This window comes from Cervus elaphus, chromosome 14, assembly GCF_910594005.1.
Source record: "Cervus elaphus chromosome 14, mCerEla1.1, whole genome shotgun sequence".
Classification (NCBI taxonomy): Eukaryota; Metazoa; Chordata; class Mammalia; order Artiodactyla; family Cervidae; genus Cervus; species Cervus elaphus.
Window position 1 is genome coordinate 7,866,342 of NC_057828.1, and position 27,330 is coordinate 7,893,671.

The following is a 27,330-nucleotide window of genomic DNA, read 5'->3' on the forward strand; positions in this document are numbered from 1 at the left end:
GCCAAGGAGCTGAGCTAGCAACCTTGGATGGCTCTGCAGAGGAGTGGCCTAGGGCTGAGGTGACTTCCATCCCTTTGCCTTGCTGACCCCATCTGGCCTCAAATGGAAATGAGGTTTGCTGAGCAGAACTGAGTGAAGGGAATCACCATTTGCTGAAATAGTCCCAGTGACCTGAAATGGTCAATGGTAGAGGACCCTGGTAACCTCACCTGAGTGTCTAGACTTCAACATGTGGGTTTTGGAAAGTCTCTGACCCAGGGAAGGAAGATCAGAAGAGAGCATTTGACCTGAGAATTTTTTTATACATGGAAAAGATGACAGCCTCTAATAGTGAGTGTCACTGGATAATGAAATATTACATTGCATTGCTCGCCAACAGCATTGATACAAATCCTCGCCTGATGTACAAGTATGCAGCCCTCCCAGTCTTTCCCCACCTTCCCCGCCCTCCCCCACCCCAGCCAAATATTTTCCCTCTCAGTCATGGAGCTGCTATGAGAAAACGCATGAGTTGGCGGATAGCGAGTCTTTCATTCAGCCAGTGGTTCTCAGATGCCTACAAATGTGCTGATTTAACGGGGGAAAGAGCTTTAATGAGCTGGACTCCTTAGAGACCCCGGGTTAGCCCATTATATAAACCACTGCCAGCACATACAATAATCATGAGGTCGTTTACAATTATAGGCTCATTATTCAAAAATACCTTCATTTGCCTTTCATCATTTTGTCATTGTGGATTACAGTAAAGATCCCATTAATATAGTAGTCTTGTTGACTGGAGGGAACCAGGATAATGGAATTCTGTGGACTCTATCTTCTTGGTGATAGAGTCTTAGTCTGAGTTCACCTGAAGTTCCATATCTGCGGAAGGCTCTATAGGAGTGAAAAGAGCTGAGCTGAATTTCCTTATGCTGGGTTATTCACTGTGACCTTGGGCTGTTCTCTTGCCCTCTCTGAACTCCAGTTCCTCATCTATGAGACAAGAGAGAGCATTCACCTAGACCCAGGAAGCTCTAGGATCCCAGAGAGTTCCTTAGGAGCAGCCTAGTGGAAGGGGCAGATGGTGCCCAGTGGCCCGGCCCTGGTCCCTACATCCTGCCTTTGCTCAGAGAGGTAGAGCTGCTCTCCTTGCTCGGGAGGTTGCTGTCTGAACCAGATTCCCTTGGAAAAAAGGCTTCCAAGGCTAAACACAGCCTGAAAAGCACTGACCTATGGAATCACCAAGGTTCCTTCCAGTCCGGACCCTCTACCCTCTAAATTCCAGGAAAATCACTCCCTACCTTTTCCCTAAGGATTTTCAAAAGAAAGAAAACCATAGCTTCCTTTGGTGTTTATTAGTGTCTCTTTGCACACAGAGGGCTTCCTGTTGTCTAACCCGTACGTATTTTACCGCACATTGAGCCAGTTCCCTCCGAGTCTCCTTTTGAACGCTGGCAGACATTAAAAGCAGAGACCGCTAAGCTTTTGTGAAAAGCACTTGATTGGGCTTTATGTGAAAGGTAACCTATCAAGTCTCTTAGCCACTTCTGGACCTGAGCTGATTAATGTGACTTATTTCATTAGCCACCTCACAGATTGTTTTTAATCCTGTTTTCTCTTTTTCCTCCCCACTGGCCACAGGCGAAGCTCAACGGTGAGGAAACAGGTAAGGGCCCTGCAAGAGGCAGGTGTGTCTGGCAAACATGGTGACACCCGAGATATCACGGAGCCCCACGGTGGGTGGGGAAGACGCTTTGCTGACTTCATGCTAGCCTTTGGAGTGTATGGTTCAGTCACAGCGTGTGCGTGCTAAGTTGCTGCGGTCGTGTCCGGCTCTTTGCGACCGTGTGGACGGTAGCCCACCAGGCTCCTCTCTCCACTGAATTTTCCAGGCATGATACTGGAGTGGGTGGCCATCTCCTTCTTTGGAGGATCTTCCCAGCCCAGGGATTGAACCCACGTCTCTTATGTCTCCTACATTGGTAGGCCGGTTCTTTGCCACTAGTGCCACCTGGGAAGCCCCTTAGTCATAGTCTGTTTAATGTTACGGCAACTTCATTGATTTAGTAGGGCAAGGATGGGTAGCTTTCTGACTTGGTTCTCTTCTCTCTAGCCATGTACTCTCTCTTACATACTAGAGATCTGGTTTGATTGTGGCAGATTGGGCCAGAACTGTCTTTGGAGTGGCGCCCTTTCTCTAGGAGACCACGAAAGAGGCCTCACATTTCATTCATAGGTACTAATGTGTCAGTAACTCACAGCAGCTAATACCTGGACCAAATCCAGATTTTTTTTGTTTCTGGTTTCACGGTTGTCCTATATGTATTTCTAAGACTTGCTACAAATGTAAAGATTTTGTCTGGTCTGGGAATGATAAACAGGAGACATTGAACTCTGCAGTTTGGTGCATTATCTTCAGTGTTGTATTAAAATCTGACAGTGAGCCTTGAGCAGCTAGCTCTCACAACCCACCTTAGGAGGGGTCTTAGCACAGCACCGGCAGTCTGTATCAGTGGGTGATCTAAACAGCACTTGTGTTTAAAAAAAAAATTAATTGAAGTTTTGGGTGTTTTTTGTTTTTGTTTTTTTTGCAGTCACAAATTTGACTTCCTAATTATACTTTATGGCAAATACTAAAATGGTTCTGTATTCCCTAAGCTTGTACCAGCTATGCAGTCAACAGTTAGCAGGGAGGGGGTGGAGAGAGCTCAGAAATGTCTTTGTGTCTACTCAAGGGAAAGCTGATCCAGGCTCTCAAAAATCGTTTTGGGTAATTTGCAGTGGCTGTAGCCACAGGGAGATAATGGAATGTCGAGGGCACATGGTTTCTGTGGCCGTGGCAGCCCCTGCAGGGTCTTTGGCCGATCTCACTGCTTCAGCGGGCTGGGCCGTCCCGCTGGGGAAGTTGATAACACAGCCGCACTTGCCTTTGCTTTGTGGTCACGGTTTCTTTCCCTTCTCTCTTTTGGATCTCCTTTTAATAAGAACACCATCAGATGCAATTACACATTTTTTAAATTGTAAAAAATGTCATTGCAATTCTCTTTCCTCTCGTTCCTCTATTTCTTTCTTCCCCTTTCTTTCATAACTTCATTTAAAGCTAGAGAGGAATGAAGTGCCTCTCAGAGACCATTTATTACATTTAAAATTAATAGGTGGATATCTTAAAGAGGGAGCAAGCCCCGCACCCCACCCCACCCCACCCCCACCACCCCCTTCTTCAAAAGTAAGAACAGGATTGAACTTGAAGTTTGTTCCTTTCATTTCCTGGACTGAAACTGAGCCTCCTATGAGATGGGGCCTGGGTGGGAGGGCTCCTCTCTGGTTGCAAGAGTGCCAGAGGCCACAATTTGGCATCCGCAATTTGGCGGTGCGTGTCCCTGGTTGGACTGTAATCAGAGAGGAGTGGCGCCCGTCTGGTTTTCAGCCTGCTGTGCCTAGCACGTTTACCTGGTGCTAGATTCATGTAAGGGTTCCCAGGTGCACCAAAAACCCCAATCAAGTAAAGACCTTGTTTTCATTCACTTTTTTCCCAGTGGGTCAAATATAATGGTGGGTCAGTGTTTTTCTAAAATACTCAGGAAAGTAAATAGTAAGTAACTTGGAAGAGGCATAATCTTGTATAAGTAACCAGGAAATAAAATTTGTTTGGTTGTTTATGGCAAATCAGCCAAACAAGAAGAAGAACCTGGTAGCTTTTGTTTTTGAGGATCCCCAATGGGTTCCAGTCATTTATGACTCTAGCAAAACCTGGGATCAAACCATCTGACTATTCTTTAAAAACAAACAAAAAAAAAGCCTCAACTGCTTTTTTCTAAGCTTTCCCTGCTCCCATCAAGCCCAGAATTTTCTCTTTCCTGTTACTTCCATGTCTTCTTTGCTGGCCCATCTCTCTGTTTCTCGAATTGTAGGCATTTCCCCATGGTTTGGTCCTCTTTTGACTTCCTTCCATACTCTTTGCCTTGTCACTTGTGTTGCCTTAGGTGAATCTGCCTCTCTCCTTCCCGAAGCATCCACTTGTTCTATAGTGCTGTTGTTCGGAGTCTTAGTATCTAACTCCTAAGTGAGAGGCGGGACGTCGGTGCTCGGGAGTTGAATTGGCACCCCACCCTCAGTGCCTAGCTCCTCGGTCTCCCAGCCACATCTTCAGTTCCCTAACACCTCTCCTTATTTCTCTCCTTCTCTTATGGGGGACCCTCCATTCTTCACAATCCCTGAAGCCCCACATGGGAACACTGATGCCTCTTTTTTCCTTATTACCAACATCTAATCAAGTGTTTTCTCCCCTGGTGAAAGTGGAAATCTAACAAGTGTATCAAAGATCAGTAATGGTGAAGTCCCCGTGCGAGGAATTATGCCAAACGGTGGCACATTTAGACATTTTCTGGCCACCTTCTTGGTTGTTTTCCCCTGCAAATCACTGAGCCCATGCTTTACCATCTTTCCCAAGTCGTGTTTGCTATGTTTCTCCCTCCACTTTTGGTTTAAAGTTCCTTTCTTCTGATTGAATGGGGATTTGACCCAATTGTCCTTCAAGACCCCTTCCGATCCTAGGGTTATATGACCAAAAAGACTACAATCAGAAGAATTAAGCTAACTTGGATTCTAACCCTGGAGGAGGGAAGGGGAGAGGAGGAAAGGGAGAGACAGGCACTGAATAGGAACACACAGACCGTGCCCCGTCCGCTGTGAGCAGCATGATCGGTGGTGAAGTGAGAGTCCTCACCGGGCATGTCCTGGGGAAGTGGATTCACTCAGACTTCAGAAATATTACAGGAAGAGAGTCTGAAGCCTTCATGACTTTGTCAAGCATTTGTTTTCACTGGACTCTTGACTTAGGCTCCACGGGAGCAGTGGGGACTGGGGAAAATATGCCTCTGCAGTAGGACAGGTCCCCTCTCCTGTCTGCAGGAGGTCATCCTCTGAACTGCTTCTGATGTGCCACTGGTAGCTGCGGACATGCAGCTTAATATCTTTGGTGCTCTGCTTTCTGCAACCCGGCACGCTTCCCTTTAACTACCATTGATGTCCCTTCTCCCACGAGTCTAGGCAGGATTGTGCACTCACACAACTCGTTGAAGCCCAGAACTTGTGCTGCCTGACCTCCCTCCCTCTGGATCTTTATTATGTTTAAACTTAAGGCCAGAAAAACTTTACATACACTCATGTCATTGTCCTCATCACTGCTGCTACTATTTGTAAATGACAAGTATAATAATGTTTGTAAACATAGACCTCCAAAAAAATGGGGTTTGGGAGTTTTTTTATTGTGGAACCCATTTTCTTCGTTAGTATATGGAAAAGCTGATGAAAATTCTTCCCGTGAGATCACCCTAGGCTGACTGGTGTAATTAGTGATGGCAACAAGAAGGCAGACCCTGGCTACCGAAGCTGGAAGGCTGGAGGAAGCAGACGGGTCTGGGGTCATGAGATGAGCATTTGGGTCGCTGAGACCTTCCTGACTCCAGCTGCACCTTGACTCACTCCACTCCCTGTGACAGCATCATGGGTTCCCAGCACACTTGGGAGCGGGCTCTTCTGTCACCCTGGCTTCTTCATGAGAGCCAGTTGCTTTCCTGATTGCAGCCAAATTCCTGGCTACAGTAGAAAATTCAGAGCCAGGAGAGGTGTACAAACAAACCTGTTAAATGGACAGAAGTCACAGGACCCACCCCAGTGGAGAACCTAGTCTCTGTCCTGAACATCTAAAGCCCTTTTTGTTGTGTTGTTCAGTCGTTCATTCGTGTCTGATTCTTTTCGACCTCATGGACTGTAGCCCGCCAGGCTCCTCTGTCCATGGGATTTCCCAGGCAAGAATACTGGAGTGGGTTGCCGTGTCCTCCCCCTGTGGATCTTCCCAACCCAGGGATCGAACCCAGGTCTCCTGCACTGCAGGGGAATTCTTTACCACTGAGCCACCCGGGAGCCCCAAAGCCCTTTCTAGCTAGGTTTAAAGTCATTCTGCCTGATCACTTTCTTCCTTAGAGCTGAGTTATTAATGCATTTAGCTGCATTAGAAAACCCTGCTGATTTTCAGTAATATTTGGTATTCACACCTGGCTATGTTTGCCAGGCTCCTGGGATGCAGTATGGGTGGTAGAGAGATTTTCGGTATCAGGGGGAGACTGCCCGGATTCAAATCCTGGCTCCTCTGCTTACCAGCTGTGTCCGTAAGCAGCTATTCCACCTTGCTAAGCCTTCATTTCCTCATTTGTCAAATGAGGATAATATTAATACATACCCAATAGGGTTGAGGATAATATTAATATACACCCCATAGGGTTGTTATCAGGAACAACCCATCTAAATCACTTAATACATGACCCGACAAAAGAATTTACAAATTCTTTTATAAGTGCAAAGCACTATGTTCATGTGCTGGAGAAGGCAATGGCACCCCACTCCAGTGCTCTTGCCTGGAAAACCCCGTGGACGGAGGAGCCTGGTAGGCTGCAGCCCATGGGGTCGCTACGAGTTGGACATGACTGAGCGACTTCACTTTGACTTTTCACTTTCCTGCATTGGAGAAGGAAATGGCAACCCACTCCAGTGTTCTTGCCTGGAGACTCCCAGGGACAGGGGAGCCTGGTGGGCTGCCGTCTATGGGGTCGCACAAAGTCGGACACAAGTGAAGCGACTTAGCAGCAGCAGCATGTTCATGTGCCAATATTACCCTCCTCACCACAAACCCCTCCCCAGTTTGTAGATATATCAAGTTAAGGCCCAAAGAAGTTAAATATATGGCAGGGTTGTCCAGCAAAATGGCAGAGCAAAGATGGATGTCTGGGAGGCCTTAGTTTAGTACCAGTTAGTCTCTACTGTGTCCAAGAGTTGGTTTTTTCTTTCTTGCCTTTCATACCAAACAAGTCCCCATTCTAATGCTCCTGTGGATTCATTCTGCTGCCTTCCACTGATATTAACTGAACACCTGCTCTGTGAGAGCATCCTAGCCAGCACTGGACACCAACAACTGATACAGGGGCTGCCCTGTGGAACGCGAACTGTGATGGTGACAAAATGCAAGCAAATATTTATACCCACACAATTAAGTCATAATCGTGGTGTGAAGGCCAAGGCCAAGGTACTGAGACCCCATAGACAGGGGCTTTGATCTCATATGGGGAGTCTAGAAAAGCAGCCCTAATGAAGTGATATTTGTCCTGAGACTCTGTGGGTGGGGGTCCAGGGTGAAGAGAGCTTCCAGCAGCAGGAATGATTCCCTCAAATCCATGAGCAAAGGAGGACTTACTGAGGAGCAGAAGAGGGGCCAGTGTGGCTGAAGCAGAGTTGGGGGAGGAGCAGAAGGAGGCAGACCTGGATGAGATGTGACCCCGGACACACAAGGCTGTGTACAGAAAATAACGAGAGGTCTTTGAAAGAGTTTAGCCTGGAGAGTAACTGATGAAATGTGCACTTTTAAAGCACTTGCAATACGGGAGACCCAGGTTCGATCCCTGAGTCAGGAAGATCCACTGGAGGAGGGCACAGCAACCCACTCCAGGATTCTTGCCTGGGAAATCCCATGGATGGAGGAACCTGGTAGGCTATAGTCAGTCTGTGGGGTCGCAAAGAGTTGGACACGACTGAGCGACTTCACTTAACCATGTATAAGGGAAGAAAAACTGATTTGTAGGATGACAGGTAGGAATGGAGATACTGATGGATTGAACTGGATTGGTGGCAGTAGAGATGGAGAGAAATAAATAGATTTATGGGATATTTAGGAGGCAAAATACATATATCTATTGATTGATTGTATGGCCAGGGGTGGGGAGCTGGTTTGGAATAAAAGATGACTAGTTCTGTACGGGATGTGCTGAATGTAAGACTTTGGTGTAAGGCATTCCAAGCAGATGGTTGTGCATGTGCTTTGGGGCTTGGAGCACAGGCTGGATGCTTCTTGTGGTCCAGCCTCTTGTCCAGCTGAGACAAGCTCCACACAGTTTCGGTCCATTTTTTCTGACCCTGGGTTATCTCTGAAGATTCTAATGCTGTGTTTCTATGGCTTTTCAGGATTCCAGCCAGGCAATTCCTCTGGTGGTAGAAAGCTGTATCCGGTTTATCAGCAGACACGGTAAGCAAGATTACAGCCTTTTTATTTGTGCAAAGTTGGGAAGAACTTCCAGGAATTCTTTGCAGAGTGAGAACAGGGACTGACTTCCCACCCTGACGTTCTCAGAAAAGGGGGAAAATCTTACTTGTTCACATAACGTTTGCTACCTCAGAATGGCCACACCTGAACACTGAGCGAAATGTATGTTTTTAACCGCCAGGTATCTTAGGTACTAACACACTCCCTCTTCTAGCTTGAGAGTGAGTTTTAAGTTATAGCTCTCATGTGGGTAAGTCTAGCTGGCCCGACGTGGTCATGGTCGTTTTGCCTCACTCACCATCTTTGCCTGTGTTATCTCCCTCTGCACTGCCTGGACCATTATGTCACATTGGCTTTCTGCAGCAGACTGCTTTGAAAACAAGCCCCTTTTAAACTGCTGCACTGACTCATGGCAATATTCAGTTGTTGTTCTGGTTTGGTCTTACCAGTTACGACATCTCCAGAGCTCAGTGACTCACTGCCCCTAAAGTTGTAGCCGACATTGGAGAGTCTACAGGGGCTGGCTCCTTCTCAACCTAAGTCAGGTTACGCTGTCTTCTGCTTGGACGAAGCTGAATCTCATAAACTCCATTCTTCACCATTTCCTAGGCTGGTTGGACAGGATTTAGGGAAAGAGATGAATTACCAGAGAACCAGTCTTCCAAGGGTAAGAGTGTTTAGAAAGGACAGATATCTGAGCGAGTGCCATGAAGATTTCTAGGAACTGGGCATCAGAAGTTGTTTTCAGATGTTCTGCTGACTAGTTATAGGAACAGTAACAGAATGACCTTCTTGGAGCTAAGGAGGTATGTAGACGATCACTTCTCTTAATTCAGAAGCTACCATTCTCTCTACCTTCCTCCCCTTCCTCTTTCCCAATGAACTGGGAGCTTACTTGGGTTTGTTTTTAGAGCAGTAATTATTTTAGCATGCTTATGACTTATCCTATTCTATTCAGCTACAGTTTTTTCATCATATCTCCTTTCACTAGAAGTTAACACCATTATACAGAGATATTGAACAATCAGCAACTGTTTATCAAGCCAGTTTTACAATTAGGTGTTGAGTGTCTCATGTAATTCATTGAATACTGTACTGAGAGTGAAAAGCAGAATGGCTGTCTGGGTACAGGGTGACGGTAAGTGTAGTGGTTGTTTACACCTGTGTTCACATGGCCGGAAGCTGAGGCTCGTGACTGCTGCCCAGCGTCACGACAGAGTCCTATACTGTGTATCAGTAGCCGAGGAAAGATCAGTCAGTTTTCTACTGAGTGTGTATCACTTTTATACCATCAGAAAGTCAGAAGGTCGTAAGTCAAGGACCATCTGTATACTTATTGATTGCTCATTGTATTCCAAAATAAAGTTCCTGTCCTCATGAGCCTTATGTGTATCAGGGGTTGGTGAGTGTCATGCAGGAACGAAAACACGGTGAGGAGGTGGGGAATGGAGTGGGGATGCTGCTGTAGGCAGGTTGTTCAGGGAAACCCGTGGGTCACCCAAAGTGAGACCTGAGCAGTTCTGAAGGAAGTGAGGGAGGGGCCGCGCGGCTATCTGGGGACAGGCATCCTGGGGAGAAGGAACACCAAAGGCAGAGGTCCCTGGCACATGCGAGCAAGCATGCAGGATGCCAGTGAGGCTGGGGCAGCGTGAGTGGAGAGGGGAGTGGCAGGAGATGAAGCCGGAGCCCAGACTCTTAGGGTTTAGCGGCTAAAGTAGCTGCCTGGGTTTTGTTCTAAGTGGGCTGGGAAGCTGTTGGACAGTTAGGAACAGGGAATGATCTTTCTGAGGGATCACAGGCTGCTGTGTAGAGCTAAGACTATAGGAAGAACCAGGAGGCTGGTGCAGTACATGGCGGCCACCTGCCCCGGGCGTCAACTGTGGAGCTGTTGACAAGTGATGGGTTCTGGGTGCTGTGGCGTGAATGTACCTGTCCCTGCCCCCATACAGGCACAGTCCATGTGGAGGCCAATCTTAGCACATTTCTGTGGTGAGGGTCTGGAGAACCAGGCATGCTCACGTGCTGCTGATGGGAATGAAAAACGGTACAACCCTTCTGAAGGGGGATTTGGCAGCATCGAACAAAACTACATATACACCAGTTTTCTGATCCAACAGTCCTTCTAGGAATTTACCATGAAGATATACCTCCAAATATGAAAATACATGTGCACAAGGTTACTTATTGCAGTATCATTTGTAATTGGAAAATATTAGAAACAACCTAAATACCATGCATAGATGAATAAAGGGTAAACTTGGTATATCTGACAGACAGAGTACCTGAAGAGCTATGAGCAGAGGTTCGTGACATTGTACAGGAGGCAGTGATCAGTACCATCCGCAAGAAAAAGAAATGCAAAAAGGCAAAATGGTTGTCTGAGGAGGCCTTACAAATAGCTGAGGAAAGAAGAGAAGCTAAAGGCAAAGGAGAGAAGGAAAGATACACCCATCTGAATGCAGAGTTCCAATAATAGCAAGGAGAGATAAGAAAGCCTTCCTCAGCGATCAATGCAAAGAAATAGAGGAAAATAACAGAATGGGAAAGACTAGAGATCTCTTCAAGAAAATTGGAGATACCAAGGGAACATTTCATGCAAAGATGAGCACAGTAAAGGACAGAAATGGTATGGATCTAACAGAAGCAAAAGATATTAAGAGGAGGTGGCAAGAATACACAGAAGAACTATACAAAAAAGATCTTCATGACCCAGATAACCACAATGGTGTGGCTACTCACCTAGAGCCAGACATTCTGGAATGCAAAGTCAAGTGGGCCTTAGGAAGCATCACTACAAACAAAGCTAGTGAAATTCCAGTTGAGCTATTTCAAATCCAAAAAGGTGACGCTGTTAAAGAGCTGCACTCAAAAAAGAAAAAAAAAGCTGCACACAATGTGCCAGCAAATTTGGAAAATGCAGCAGTGGCCACAGGACTGGAAAAGGTCAGTGTTCATTCCAATCCCAAAGAAAGGCAATGCCAAAGAATGTTCAAATTACCGCACAATTGCACTCATTGCACACTCTAGCACAGTAATGCTCAAAATTCTCCAAGCCAGGCTTCAACAGTACGCGAACCATGAACTTCCTGATGTTCAAGTTGGATTTAGAAAAGGCAGAGGAACCAGAGATCAAATTGCCAACATCCGTTGGATCATCGAAAAAGCAAGAGAGTTCCAGAAAAACATCTACTTTTGCTTTATTGACTGTGCCAAAGCCTTTGACTGTGTGGATCACAACAAACTGTGGAAAATTCTTAAAGAGATGAGAATACCAGATCACCTAACCTACCTCCTGAGAAATCTGTATGCAGATCAAGAAGCAACAGTTAGAACTGGACATGGAACAACAGACTGGTTCCAAATTGGAAAAGGAGTACATCAAGGCTATATATTGTCACCCTGCTTATTTAACTTATATGCAAAGTACATCATGAGAAACACTGGGCTGGATGTAGCACAAGCTGGAATCAAGATTGCCGGGAGAAATATCAATAACCTCAGATATGCAGATGACGCCACCCTTATAGCAGAAAGTGAAGAAGAACTAAAGAGCCTCTTGATGAAAGTGAAAGAGGAGAGTGAAAAAGTTGGCTTAAAGCTCAATATTCAGAAAACTAAAATCATGGCATCTGGTCCCATCAGTTCATGGCACATAGATGGGGAAAGAGTGGAAACAGTGGCAGACTTTGTTTTTTTTGAGCTCCAAAATCACTGCAGATGATGACTGCAGCCATGAAATTAACAGACACTTGCTCCTTGGAAGAAAAGTTATGACCAACTAAACAGCATATTAAAAAGCAGAGACATTACTTTGCCAACAAAGATCCATCTAGTCAAGGCTATGGTTTTTCCAGTAGTCATATATGGATGTGAGAGTTGGACTATAAAGAAAGCTGAGTGCTGAAGAATTGATGCTTTTGAACTGTGGTGTTGGAGAAGACTCTTGAGAGTCCCTTGGACTTTAAGACGATCTAACCAGTCAATCCTAAAGGAAATCAGTCCTGGGTGTTCATTGGAAGGACTGATGTTGAAGCTGAAACTCCAATACTTTGGCCACCTGATGCAAAGAATCGACTCATTGGAAAAGACCCTGATGCTGGGAAAGACTGAAGGTGGGAGGAGAAGGTGGTGACAGAGGATGAGATGGTTGGATGGCATCACCGATGCGATGGACATGAGTTTAAGTAGACTCCGGGAGTTGGTAATGGACAGGGAGGCCTGGCGATCTGCAGTCTACGGGGTCACAAAGAGTCAGACACAACTGAGCGACTGGACTGAACGGAACTGAACTGATGGTATATCCACACAGTGGGAAACTATGAAGCTATTTAAAAAAAAAAAATGAGGAAGAGTTTCATGAAATGACCTGGAGAGATTGCCAGGATATATTGTCAAGTCGAAAAAAGCAAAGTGAAAAGAGTATCTATAGCATGTTGTCTTTCATGTGAGAAAGAAGAGGGTATAAGAATATACATGGGCCTTCTCACTTCTGCAAGAAGAAATACAGGAAGGATGAATCCAAAAACTAATATTTAACTGATTATCTGCACAGATGGGTGGGAAAGGGTGAGAATAGGACATGGGATTGAAGTGACATTTCTCTGAATATTTCTTTTGTGCAGTTTTGACTTTTAGAACTACATGGGTGTTTTCCGTACTCAAAAGGCAAACAAATATATTAAACGAGGATGTGGGTAAAACCCCAAATGGAATGCAAACAGTAACAAATAAACTTAACTGTGTTGCAAGTGAATAGCACTGAGGAGATGAGGAAGAAAATAGTCTAGTTATCTTTGACAGACAGGATTTTGGTAAAAAGAACTGCAAACAAATAATGTACGGTAGTTGGTAATTCTTTTTGTCACAGGGTGGTGAGCTAGAGCTAGCAATTCTGAAGCCATTTTATAAGATGGAACAAATTCCCTGGTGGTCCAGTGACTAGGACTCCGTGCTTCCACTTCAGGGGGCACAGGTTCAATCCCTGGTTGAGAAACTAAAATCCCAAAAGCCATATAGTGTGGCCAAAAAATAACTGTTGTTCAGAAAATTGAATTATTTCCTGATATATAAGGACTTATGGTGTTCCCGAACTCCCTAAACATGATGGGTAATATTTGTACATGTACATTTAATGGGGATAAGGTCGATAACTTTTGTTAGCCCCCAAAACGTCTGTGGTCTACCAATTGCCAAAATTTGCACAGCCTTACTATCTTCATGTTCCCTGGGAGGTGCTAGTGAGCTTCCCTGGAGGCTCAGTGATAAAGAATCTGCCTGCCAATGCAGGAGACGTGGGTTCAGTGCCTGGGCTGGGAAGATCCCCTGGAGGAGATCATGGCAACCCACTCCTGTATTCTTGCCTGGAAAATCCCATGGACAGAGGAGCCTGGCAGGCTATGGTCCATGGGGTCGGAAAAGGGTCGGAACAACTCAGTGACTAAACAGCATCAACTATATTCTGCGTGCGTGCGTGCTAAGTTGCTTCAGTCCTGCCAACTCTTTGCGACCCGATGGACTGTAGCCCACCAGGCTCCTCTGTCCATGGGATTCTCCAGGCAAGAATACAGGAATAGGTTGCCATGCCCTCCTCCGGGGGATCTTCCCAGCCCAGTTATCAAATCTGCATCTCTTATGTCTCCTGCAGTTGCCAGGTGGGTTCTTTACCACTAATGCCACCTGGGAAGCCCACATTCGTTCTAGTCCCCATTATATAGATGGGAAAACTGAGGCTCGCCTATAAGTGGTGGGTCGGGTGATCCAGGAAGACTTAAGGGAAGGGATGTGAGGAACAATTGAGACTCACTCAGTATGGAAAAACCCCACCATTTTCATGAGGAAGGGAGCAGAGTCACATGAGCAGAAGCCGGTGTTGTAGCAATCATCTTGAGACTTCTCTAGGAGAGCAACTCTTGGCAACAGCTGGATCCAGCTCAAAATGGAAGGTTTTGTGCTGTTTCCAAATAACTTACCGAAGTCTGATTGGCTTTATGCTTTTATGTTAGTCAGCACTAAGGAAAAAGGAGAATGGTCATGCAGGTGTCAGCTGAGGGATGTGAGGTCTTACCTGCATTATCATAAAAAGCCAGTTGCTTTTCCCCTTCTCCTTCTGGAAACCCACCATTGGTTAATGTTCCTACTTTCAGAATCATCATCTAAAGATTCTGTCTGTTGAGCAGGAACACACACTGGCCCTTCTAAAGCCTGGGTTCTCAAGGGGAAATGGAAACCAGACTGAAAGGGACCTCAGTGTGTCTCAGGCCTGCTGCCTGATTTTCAGTAAGCTTTCCCATGATTTCTTCTTGCCCTGGGCTTGTGCACCAAGTTGGCATGTCCTTGATGTCTAATCTATCAAAACGTGCCGAGATGATCCTCTGTCAGCAAGCTCTGCCAGTGACATTGAGCAGCCTGGTCCCTGAGGTGACAGTGCCTTATATTTCACTGTGGTTTTGACAAGTCACTGAGTATGTGACCGTTTCTGTTGGAAACTTACTGTTCATGTTCTGTGTCTGCACAGCAGTATCTGTTCCTCCCCATTGGTAATCACCGTAATACGGTGCTGTTACTTCGGGGTCCTGACATGGCCTGCCATTCTGATTCTGTGAGGGATAGTCTAGAAAGTCCCCTAGAGTAACGGACAACTTCAGTCCTATTACAAGTGAGATAATTCAATTCCCTGTGCTTACTTCTTACTGTTGCTTCAGTTGGATTCAGAATTCAGTCCTGGCCTGTGTGGTTTACTTCAAAGTAGATAGAATTCATTCACCCTCCCTCATCAAGAGGGGAGTCCCAAAATAGTGGGCAAAGTGTAACATTATTCTCTTTTGCTTTCCAAAAAAGGTGTTTGAGATTGGGAAGTTTCAGTAGATCATGCAGTGAGAGCAGGACTTTAACAAAGTGCCCAGGATTGAGCCGCAGGGCTCCTGAGAAAACTGGACAGAGCTGATAGGAGGAAAGACGCCAATTCAGTGCAGCCCCAGGGCTCTTGCTTCCTGGTCCACCCCTCGAGTTCTGAGTTGCCTGTGTGGGGCTCTCTATGAGCCATGCCCATAGTCAGCTGACAAATGAGATCCCCCCTCTGCACTTTCACTCCAGTAGGCCCCACAAGCCCAGTGTTAAGGAATGAGTACTTGATTGCAGCCGGAAGGCCTAGTTTTACGTCCTGACTCTGGTTCCCATCATCTGTATAGCCTCAGGCAGGTCATCTCTTATCAGTCCTCGATGCTAGAAAATGGGCTTCCTGGTAACCCCTGCCTTCTGTGCCTGTAAGCGCATAAGTGATCACCACACACGTTACTTTTCCGTGGTTAGTTTTACTCCAACAAACTTCAAAAAGACACAGTTTTGGTGCACGTCATTCTAGCGTGGTCTTCAGGCATGCTGCCTTTAGCGTCAGGCTGCATGAAGGACCAGTAGCTGGCACAGCACCTGTGACGCTCACTGTGGGCTGGTCGCTGTTTTACTTTTTTTACTTATCTGGTTTACAACAGTGTGTTACTTTCAGGGGTACAGCAGGGTGATTCAGTTATATACAGACTTATATCTGTTCTTTTTCGGACTTTTTTCCCTTGTAGCTTATCACAGTATATTGAGTAGAGTGCCCTATGCTGCATAGCAGGTCCTTGTTGACTGCCTCTAATGTATATATGTTCCCAGCCTCCTGATTTACCCCTCCCCCACCTTCCCCTTTGGTGACCGTAGGTTTGTTTTTGAAGTCTGTTGAGTCTCTTTCTGTTTTATAGATAAGTTCATTTGTATCCGTTTTTCAGACTCCACATGTAAGTGGTAACATATGATAATTGTCCTTTTCTGTCCGAGTTAACTTAGTATGATAACCTCTAGGTCTATCCGTGTTGCTGTAGTATTACTTCATTCTTTTTCATGGCTGAGTAATATTCCATTGTGTATGTATACCACATCTTCTTTATCCATTCCTCTGTTGATGGACATTTAAGTTGCTTCAGTGTCTTGGCTGTTGTAAATAGTGCTGCAGTGAACATTAGGGTGCATGTATCTTTTTGAATTAACATTTTTTTGGGGATTTATGTCCAGGAGTGGGATTGCTGGATCATATGGTAGTTCTATTTGCAGTTTTTTAAGGAAACTCCACATTGTTGTCCATTGTGGCTGTACCAATATAAGCCCTCCCTTTTTCATAAGTAGTGAGAGCACTGTCACCTAGAACAGCTGAACCGTGTTAGGACAGCTGAGGTACTAATCATGATCTCACACCTCGGGAAACTCTGATCGTGTCTAATGGCTTGCCTGCCATGCTCCTGGATCACATCCCTGATCCTGGGGGATAAGGAGGTGACAGAAATCACCTCTCTACTTTGTGGGGGGAACAGAGAGGCCAAGGCTGGAAGAGGAACCTGCTTCATAGACTTGGTCAGAATCAGAAATGACATAGACGACTCTTTTTTAAGTCTCTGACTCGGTGCTCTCTTTCGGCCAATGCCTCACATTCATTGCAGTGACCTTTCCGCCATCCCTGTATAGGCTTTCTCCTCTGGCCTGAAGAAGAGAGACAGGATGCTTAAATACACGCCGGCTGGGGGAGACAGACACTCAGCTAAGCTTGGCGCTGTGGCTGTGAATTTGCTTTTTTGTCTCCTTGATCACTGTTCCCTGTCTTTCTAGGGCTCCAGCATGAAGGAATTTTCCGGGTGTCAGGATCCCAGGTGGAAGTGAATGACATCAAAAATGCCTTTGAGAGAGGTGAGGAAACAGCCTTAAAGATAAGGCCAGACATTTGCCAGTCCCCTGGGTTAGTGGCTCCACCCTTTCTTCCCAGAGAGGCACCCAGAGTCAGCAAGCCAGCGTGGCTCCCCCTTCAGCCCAGCCTCTTCCCTCTATAGACATCCTCCCCACCCCGCCCCCCCCAGATGTGCAGGGAGATGCCGGGGATGTCCCAGTTTCCCTCTTCCCAGCCCCTCTCCTCCCGTCTCTCTCCTGCGGACAGTCCACCCAAACCCAAGAAGCTAACTGTGATATCTGCGCAGTTTGCGGCTCTATCTGGAATCCTTGGTGTCAGGGCAAACATGCCTGTTCAAGTAGCCCATTTATTATCTTGTGGGCTCTTAAGGTAGTGGGCAAGCTTTGGCAATTTCCATGCCTGTAATGGATATATATAGTTTCAATTTGAGGTTGGTCCTACCATTAAATCTAATTATGTCTGATAGGAAATTTTCCACGGGGAGCGCCAGCATGTTTGTTCTCTTGCAAGTAGGTGTGCTAGTTGCAGGCCTAGAAGGGGGAGAGCCAGTCAGAGGGGCTGGCCTCCCTGGCCCCGTCTCCCTCCCCTCGGGGCTCAGGCCCGGCCTGCTTTCATGATGCTTAGGAGAGAGCCGGTTGCCGTGTCCCTTCCCTGGCCCACAGGGAACGTCCCTGAGCTAGTCTGGCACCCGCAGACTCACGTAATGGTCGCCTCTGCCCCTGCTCTGACCCCAGGGTCCCTGAGCCTGCGCAGCCCTTGCTTTCTCTAGTCCCCGGTTGCCCTGCTCACGGCCCCGTGATGAGCGGAGAGCTGATGGATTTCGGTGAAGACTTGAATAGGGCACTCCTTCCCTACCAGCTCTGCTTCATCCTGCGTGTTTTTACCCCTCTCACTCTCTCTTTCCTTTTTGGGGGGTTTCTCACCCTCAGGAGAGGACCCCCTGGCTGGGGACCAGAATGACCACGACATGGACTCCATAGCCGGCGTCCTGAAGCTGTACTTCCGGGGCCTCGAGCACCCGCTCTTCCCCAAGGACATCTTCCACGACCTGATGGCCTGCGTCAGTAAGTACCCCGACCGCAAGCTCACTTCTGGGCCGGAGCAACAGAGAAATTTCCAGGTTTACAGTAATTTTTTTCATTTCCGTCTGTGAAATTTCCTTCCTTGTTGTGGGAGAGGAAAAAGAGTGACTTTTCAGGAAGAATCTGGACCGCAAGTCAGAACTCCTGGTTTTTCTCTCTGATTCACTTTAAACTGCTTTGTTTTGCTGGGCTTTGTCTCTCTTAATATGTTCATATAGAAAATAAAGTCCTTTTCAGCTCTTCGAAGCTTATATGTTAGTACTTGTGCTTTTCATGATACAGAGGGAGAATACACGTGTTATAAATATCTCCTGCTTGTTGCTTTTATCTGTGAGATGTGTTAATATGTATTCTTCTAGGAATTCATGCCCTCTGCACATTTAAAAGTAGTGATATGATATTTTCTCAGAGAGAGTCTCTACTTGATCTTTAGATAAAACAGATATCTTAAAGTTTGTCTGCCTCTTACTCTAAAATTTGGGGCTTGAAAACCTACTCCTGGCCATTTATTATACTGGAACACCCTCTCATTTGTTGTCCATGGAAACCTGGATTAATATTAGGTCATTCTGGGAGCAGACTCCATTGAGATAATGGTTCCAGAGGCTGGAGGAGGCAGTTCCTTTGAAATGAAGAAAAGTTTTCCCCCCAGATCAATGAAGGTCTTCATACCCACCCCCCAGCCCCCCACCCCCAGTTTCCGGTTTGATTTAGCACATCCCCTGAGAGCTCAGGAAGCTAGCTCCCTTGTTTTGTTGATTTACCCGCTGTTTGTGGCAGTCCTGGTGGACCTGAGTTCTGTGAGTGACCAAGTAGATGCACCCCTCACGTCTTCACGTCTCCTTCCAGGACGGGGCCTGGATGGAGTGTGCTAAGAGAATGGGGGTTGCCAGGATAGTACAGGGTACCTTGAGGTGTGCCCCTGATCCAGTGTCTCCCACTTTGTTTTCACGGAAAGGTTCTCATAGCAAATGACAATATCCACGTGGCACAGTGTGAATGTGGGAAAGCAGGCCCCGGGGAGGTCCGGGCCTTGGGCCACACCTGGAGTCAGGAAAGTGCTCTGGTTTTCTCCCAGTATCAGTTCTTGCCTCTGGTCACATCCTGCCATCCCCACTACAGATAAGAGAGTGGGGAAGATAAGCCAGACTTGTCCAGGGGCTGAGGGGTGCATACGTGGAGCAGGCAGGACGGGACCCACGCAGACCTCCCACGCAGGCCCTCCAAGGCTGGGGGACAGTCACAGCCATTTCTGGGCAGCTCCCTGTTTTGGTGTTGTAATAAGGGGGTGGCAGATGCTGTGGGGAATTTGCCCAACCCTTCTGTGCCCAAGGACCAGACATCTTAAGTCCTGCCCCAGTGAAGGGTCTGGAGCCCCATTGCCGAAGCCCCACCACAAGGAGCCCCTCATGCAGGCCCAGTCTGTGTGGGCTGGAACCGGCCGCTCCCTGTTGTACATGCTGCGAGTCAGGGCCTCCTGACCACTGGTCCCTGGGCTCCCAGTGGAGGGTAACACGTGGCTTTCTTCTTTCAGCAATGGACAGCCTGCAGGAGCGAGCTCTGCACATCCGGAAGGTCCTCCTGGCCCTCCCCAAAACCACTCTGATTGTCATGAGATACCTCTTTGCCTTCCTCAATCAGTGAGTAGACTTCCCTGGGAGCAGCTGATCGGCCTCGGCTTTGCCCAGTGAAAGTTTTTGTGGGACCTAAGTTGATCCCTCCAGACCAACAAATGCTTATTGCACACCTACTACGTGCTGGCCATGGTTTTAGGATGTAAAAATACATTGTGAAATAGAGACAGAAGCCTAGATATCATTCGGCTCCTGTTCTAGCAGAGGACACAGACAATAACAGACACATGAGGTAGTGATAAGTGCTTAGAAGAAAAATAAAGAAATGCAAGTGAAGGGTCAGGGCAGGGATGACAGAGGGGAGCCGGCACAGAGGGGTCGTCAGCAAAGGCCTCTCTGGGGAGACGGTGTATGAGCAGCAGCCTCAGTGAAGGGAAGGAGGGAGCCAGGGTCAAGGTCATCAGGCTCTGAAAGTCATGGCAACTGTGGGTTTGGATTTGAAGAGGCCGTTGGAGAGTTTTAAGCAGAAGAGTGTTGTGATCTGATTTTCTAATTTATTTTTAAAAGCTGCTTTGTGGAGAAGTTACTGTGCAGTCTCAGACCAGGGAGGGAAGGGTGGAGGGTGGGGGGGAGGGTCAGGTTTGGGATCTATTGGAGCACAGCCTGTACAGGACCTGTTGATGGGTGGGGTGTAGAAAGAGAGAAATTCTGAATTTTTGTCATGAGCAGTAGTGCCATTTGTGGGGAAGACAAGACATGGAGGAAGGAATCAGGACCACGTGCTGATGCTGTGGATAGGTTAACTGGAGGCACCTACTGGCCCTCCAGGTAGGGAGTCTAAGTAGGCAGGCGCCTCCCCCCAGGCACCTCTGTCTTTACCCATTGGTTTCATCGCAGCCCCTCCACCAGCTGGGCCAGAGTGTATAAGTGAGCAACTTGAGGGCCAGATAAGGCCCATAGGTGTGTTCCCATTAAATCCACTGTGTCTTGAAAGCATTGAAGCATTTAAATATTGGGAGATTTTACACTTAAAAAATTCTGGATTTCTGGCTTCTCTTGAAAAAATCATTAGATCCGGCAGTACTGGATCTGACAGCCGTGTGGCTGCAGTTTCCTGTGGAGTAAGGGTTGCTGCCTGGATGTAGTCCAGGGACCGCAGTTCACCAGTCCCATTTCTCCTGATGCCCCCCAGTGCTGAGGCTGAATTCCGTTGCAGTTATCATCTCCCTGGCTTTATGCCTTTTCATATAGTGGGAAAACATTTCTCTAGGCCTTTAAATCTATTTTTAACAAAAAGTGGGGGGGGGGGGGGGGGGCGCATGAAACTTAGACCAAGGGTGTTTTAGCTCTTATTTCTTTGTGAAAATGAAGACTCTTCCTAGTGGGTTAGTCTCTGCTTCAGTGGAATACATGTTCACAGGCCATCTCAGGAGCCTCAGCCTGCCTACAGACTAGGGTCAGCCTGACCTTGAGGCCCCCGGGCCAGTGGCCCCCGCCAGAGACCTTTGTGGGGCCGCCACCCCATGCTCAGCCCTGCTGCCGGCCGCAGCCCGCTGCCTCCACACGGCCGTGTCCACACCATTCACTGCTGGGCCCTGACTCAGCGCCGCCACTGCCTGTAGTCGAGAGCGCCTCATGACTCACACAGGGGTTCACAGGCCGCCTGTTTCAGGCAGACAGAAATAGAAGCTCTAGTAATGACTCTGCAGCCCGTCGGTCTCCTCAGGGCCACCAGGCCACTCTCGTCTCCCCTTGTGGACTGACACCTGCCCTCAGAGAGCCTGGGCTGCTCCCCAGAGCAAGAAGCCGGGTGGTCGCGGGGAAGCAGGCAGGGGGCGGGCAGGGTGTGGGGTGACTCCGTGTGTGAGCACAATGCGCCCACTCTCTTCCCCGCATTTTCTTCCTGCTACGTGGAGGGGTAGGGGAAACAGCAGAGTAAGCACCATAAGAGCAGGAGAAGGTGGCCACTGCTGAAGGAAACGTGGAAAACTGTACCAGCTCAACTGATGACGTTTGCTGTGTTTAACTTCTCTTCATGGTTAAAAAAAGATCACTTGCTCATCAAAGTACTTCATTGAAAAGATGCAACATTAATACCACAGTATTTCCTAAAATGATAAATGGAGTGCGGGACACAGCTGATAGGAAAGACCGTCTGCCTGCCTGAGAAGGTGGCGGGTGACAAGGCCAGAGTTGGCAGGTAGTTCCCCAGGGAGACTCTGCCTGGGCCCCGACTGTTAGGACCACTCTCCTTTGCTGGATGTGTACTGAGGACGCGTGTACTTTATTTCTGGCTGTGGTGTTTTTTGGGATTGTACAGTCCTCTAGCTGAAGGAACTCTCAGAATTGAGACAGATAGGTAGATATACAGACAGACAGACAGACAGATAGGTGTGAAACTCCTTGCACAGTACACCAGTGCCGTGTGGACTTGACCTGGTTCCACATACTTCTGTGTAGCTAGTGTCCAGTCCACTGTATGAACCTAGAGTACACGTCTGTCCAGTAGGCCTTGTTAATGATTAACATTACACTTTCTTAGCATCTGCATTGACTGTCAATTACTGTGTAACAAATTGCCCTAAAATTTAACAGCTTCAAACAATAGGCATTTATTATTTGGTCCCAGTTTTTGTGGGTTGAGAATCTAGGTGCAGCTTAGCTGGGGGCCTCTGGCTACAGGTTTCATGAGGTTGCAGTGAGTATTGGGGGCAGGGCTGCAGTTTCTTCTGAAGGCTCGACTGGGAAAGGATCCACTTCCAAGTTCTCTAACGCAGTGTTGGCAGGACTCGGTTCCTTGCAGGTTGTTGGACTGAGGGCCTCCTTTTCCAGCTGGCTGTTGGCTGGAGGCCTCCATCAGTTCTTCATCTCATGGCCTCACCTTCAGAGCTGTTCGGGACGTGGCAGCTGGCTTCGCTCCAAGCAAGCGAGAGGTCGTCCAGGACAGCAGCCAGTCTCTGTAACCTAATCTCAGAAGTGACAGCCCATCCCTTCTGCCATGCTCCATTCACTAGCGTTGGCTCACTAAACCCAGCCCACACACAGGGGGAGAACTCCACAGGCTGTGAGTGCCAGCAGCAGGGACCATGGGGCTCATTTTAGAGGCCCCAGACTCAGCAGCTGTACCCCCCAGTGGGGTTTTGCCCCAAAACAAACTGCAGGTAACTCCCCCCTCTGCTGCTGACTCTGCTGCTTTCCTTTTGAAAGCTGATTTCTTCTTTCTTTTAGTCTCTTGCTAATCAACTCACATCCATAGACCAGTGGCAGCAGCATCACTGGGGAGATTTTTTTTTTTTAAGTGGCTCAGTCATGTCCGACTCTTTGTGACCCCAAGGACTATACAGTCCATGGAATTCTCCAGGCCAGAATACTGGCGTGGGTAGCCGTTCCCTTCTCCAGGGGATCTTCCCAACCCAGGGATCGAACCCAGGTCTCCCCTCGTTGCAGACTGTTTCTTTACCAGCTGAGCCACCAGGGAAGCCCAAAAATACTGGAGTGGGTAGCCGTTCCCTTCTCCAGAGGATCTTCCCAACCCAGGAATTGAACCGGGGTCTCGTGTATTGCGGGCGCATTCTTTACCAGCTGAGCTATGAGGGGGAGATTGTGAGAAATGCAGACTCTCAGCCCCTCCTGCACCCCAGCCCAGGGCCTCTGAATCAGAATCTGTATTTTGACAGAATCCCCTGGTGAGTCATAGGCACGTGAAAGTCCGAGAAGCATCATTCTACATCCTCAAATATTACTCCATAATCTGGAAAAGGGAATTAACGGCGCTTCTCTCATTGTTAAGGTGCCTCAGCTGCTCTCCAGAAAAGCTGAGTCTTCCTCTAAACTTCAGCATCTCAAGGGCCTCCCAGTTTGGAAAGATTCTGTCTGTGCTGCTCTCCTGACTTTCACAGGAAGTGTTTTAACCTCTGTATGCAAACAGACAAGTAGAATTGTGACTGGATTGTCTTGGAGGTTCACAGATACTCATGTGTTTATTCACTTATTTATTTAACATGTATTAATTAATCATATACTGTGTGCCAGGCCCTATTTTAGTTGCTGGCTATCTAAGATTGCATCAAACAGTCAAAGTATCTGCCGTCCTGGAGCCTATGTAGCACATAGAATTGGAGGAAGACAGGAAAAACTAATAACACATGTCAGATGTCAGGGGATAAGGGCCGTGGAGAAAATCTAGCAAGTTAGAGGACTGGAAAGTGTGAGGGGTGGGTGTGAGGGTTTGCTCTCTAATGTGCAGTGGTCAGGGCCACCTCACTGAGCAGGTGACAGTGGGCGGTGCGGTAGGAGGAGGACCAAGAGAGAATGGGGTCCCAGGAGCCACGTAACATGCTTCAGGGAGGGTAAGATGATGCGACGACAGTTCAGCAGAGGAGAGGACTGAGAGGCGACTTAGTCGCGTGGTGTCACTGGTGATCTTGACGTGTGCTGTCTGGAAGAGGGGGAGATTCTGATGGTGTCAGTTCAGGCGAGAAGGGACGCTAACCATGGGTAAAACGTGGTGGATCCTGCAGCGGGATGGTATTCAGTAAATGCTACTTAATTTTAAATAGGTTAAAGTAGTAACGTTTCTGTTGTGTATATTTGACCACGATAAAGGGAGAGAGGGAGAGAGTAGGTGTGCGAGTCTGCTGGGACTGCCGTAACAGAATGCCACAGACTGAGGGGCTCAAACAGCAGAAGTTTGCTTCCTCACAGTTTTGGAGCCTGGCAGTCCAAGGTCAAGGTGCCAGCAAGGTTGGTTTCCAGGGAGGCCGCTCTCCTTGGCGTGTGGACGGCCACGGCGCAGTGTCCTCACGTGGCCTCTCTTCTGAGCACGCTGGGAGAGAGAACTCGGGTCTCTTTTCCTCTTCTCATAAGGATACCAGTCCTGTAGGTTTTGGGCCCACCCTTATGGCTTCATTTAACCTGTATTATCTCCTTCAAGGCCCCATCCCTAAATGCAGTCATATTGGGGCTTAGGGCTTCAACAAATGAATGGGGGAGAGGGGACACAATTCAGTCCATAACAGCAGAGGTAAAGAAGAAGCAGAGGCAACAGATACAGACAACTCTCAAATAATTTTATGATAGAGGAAAGAGAACGGGACAGTAATTCAGTGTGTATAAGGGGTTAAGAGAAAATTTTGTTTTTAAGATGCACATTTGTATGCTAGTGGGGATGAGCCCCATAGGGAAGAACTGATGGTGGAGGAGAGAGCAAGGGAATTTCTGGAGTGACATTCTTAAGAAGGGGAAAGAGGATGGGATTCACTGCATAGGGAGAAAGGCAGGTCAGTTAACAGACAAGGGAGCATGGAAGCTGGGGACAGGTGGCCTTACAGGCAAGGGCAGCGAGGGAATGCCTTTGAATGGCCATCGGAAAGAGTCAGCCGTGATTCCCTTCCACTTTTCATCGCTTAAGGAGCCTTTTGGGGAAGTCTGTTAAATCACGGGTTTATAGATTCTTAGGGGCATTTTGCCTGGGGCTGTGGTGAGTACAGTTTCTCTTCATCCCTTTCAAAACCTGAAATCCATTCTGATGCCTAATATCTTACCCAGAGTCCGTTGGTTATTGCCAAATCAAACCCCCAGGGCCTGTGAAGTTGAAGGTTTTTAAGTGAAATATCATATGTTTAAAACAGTCTGTTCAAAGCTTCTTGCTCTCCCTGAGGATTTAAGTTTCGGTTTGAGGATGCAGAGCCCTCAGCTTGTTAGATAATGCCTGTCAGGAGAAGAAGACAGTGGACTCCTGTAAACCAATTACTGCCAAACTTCAGCGACCTCGCTCTCCCTTCCCTGACTGGAATTGCAGATCCTATGTCAACAAGCAAACTGGACTTGAAAACTATAGAAAATATTTCTTAAACACCTCCTGTGTGCCAGGCACAGTGCTAAGTGCTTTACACATATTACTTCATTTAATCTTCACAACAGCCCATCATGGAAACACGTAATTGCCCCAATTTATGATGAAAAGATTAGGGAACTAGGAAAAAAACTATGGTAAGCAACGGACCTAATACTCAAAACCAGATGTGCTTGATTCTAAAGTTCTGGGATGTTTTGTGTTTCTTTATAAATGTAATCAGAGAGACAAATTTGCATCATTTAAAAGAAAAAAGTCCAGAGAAGTGCATGATAAAAAACAAGCTTCCCACACCAATCCTGATTTTCTCATTGCCCCCAAAAAGCTTCTGTTCCTGATCACTATGGTGGACGTTTTGAAGGTGCTCAAAAGTAGATGAGCTTAAATCAATTAGGAGAGTTCACTCCTGTTATGGATAGAAACTAAAGAAAATAAGTGCAGCTCTTAGAGGACATGGCATGTATAGAAGTCGATGGTGGTGGTTTAGTCGCTAAACCAATTCTTGCGACCCCAGGGACTGTAGCCCGCTAGGCTCCTCTGTCCATGGTATTCTCCAGGCAAGAATACTGGAGTGGGTTGCCATTTCCTTCTCCAGGGGATCATCCTGATTTTAAAAAAATAAATAAGAAAGAAGGAGCTGTTACCATCATTATCCATTTTAGATATTTCTTTTAAAAATAAAAACCCAGTGTTTTAAGTCTTATACTAGGTACCACCTTCATAGTCTTCAAGGATTACTAGCACTATTGTATTATATACAAAACTGTGTGCATTTGTTATGTGCTCGCGTGTGAATTTCTCTGGGTAAGAATCCTTAGTTGTTGTCAAATTCTTCAAGAAGCCTCTGTTCCTCAAGTAGTTAAGAACTATGGCTTTACCCCCAAAACTTAGGTGTTCCAACTGTAGATTGGAAAAGAAAGAGAGGATCTTGGTCTGTATTTTAATGGGAGTAAGAAATGGACCTGGATCCATAAGAAGTAGACCTCAGTCCACAAAGACATGTCCTCTCCAACCCTTAGAGCCCCTTGGACAGCAAGGATATCCAACCAGTCCATCCTAAAGGAAATCAGTCCTGAATATTCATTGGAAGGACTGATGTTGGAGCTGAAACTCCAATACTTTGGCCACCTGATGCGAAGAACCGACTCATTGGAAAAGACCCTGATGCTGGGAAAGATTGAAGGCAGGAGAAGGGGAAGACAGAGGATAAGATGGTTGGATGGCATCACCAAGTTGATGCACTTGGGTTTGAGTAGGCTTCAGGAGTTGGTGATGGACAGGGAAGCCTGGCGTGCTGCAGTCCGTGGGGTCGCAAAGAGTTGGACACGACTGAGCGACTGAACTGAACTGAACTGAACTCCAACCCTGGTCATTGTAGCCACCTAGGAGCTGAGCCACCGTTTTCTTAGAAGACGGGAAAAGACTTCTCATCAGTCACAGAACTTAGACTAGGACCCTCAGGCCTAGCGTTTATTTCACTTTAGCCACCAGGCTTCCCAGAAACTACTGGTTTTCTTTCAAAACATTGTCAGATCACACTAGAGAAGCAGGGCCTTCCTCCTCCTGGTCCCTCTGTGAGGCAAGGAACCCTTCAGCCTGGGATGGGCCACAATTCTAGTCCCGTGGCACCTCAAGTCTCTGCTGTCCCTGCTGAGGTTCCCATGCTAGTTATGTCTCCTGTCTCTCTCAAGTTTTTATTTGTCCAAGAAGTAGGTTTGGAAACTTCTGCCAGCCTTTTCTGAATCTCTGCTCGCTTTTAACTTAGGAGCCAGGGAAGGATTATAAAACTAAATTTTTAAAACTTTCTGTGATGCAATCCAGCTGCTGAGATCCATCACCTCACCCATCCCAGGCCTCCCTGCCTTTGACCGGGTCCTAGAGAACAGTGGTCCTCTGCCACAGCCGTTGTTTGTCGCTGTCCCCACTGCATTCTCACACCTCCATGTTTTGCAGTGATGCTCTGAGGGAGTGAGGCCATGTCTGAATCTTCAGTGAAGGAGAGAAACTTCGAGTTAGAGAGAGACCAGCTTGATAGT

General features: G+C 47.2%; 1 protein-coding gene across 9 annotated transcripts in view; it reads left to right on the plus strand.

Annotated features, from left to right (window-relative positions):
* SRGAP2 (SLIT-ROBO Rho GTPase activating protein 2) overlaps nt 1-27,330 on the plus strand; it is a 247,698-nt gene that overhangs the window by 202,328 nt on the left and 18,040 nt on the right. For all 9 annotated transcript variants that reach the window (XM_043923265.1, XM_043923267.1, XM_043923266.1 and 6 more), the window contains 5 exons: nt 1,621-1,645; nt 7,993-8,053; nt 16,709-16,786; nt 17,714-17,848; nt 19,401-19,506. In XM_043923265.1, coding sequence (XP_043779200.1) covers nt 1,621-1,645; nt 7,993-8,053; nt 16,709-16,786; nt 17,714-17,848; nt 19,401-19,506 — 405 coding nt within the window. The remainder of the gene's footprint in view (nt 1-1,620; nt 1,646-7,992; nt 8,054-16,708; nt 16,787-17,713; nt 17,849-19,400; nt 19,507-27,330) is intronic.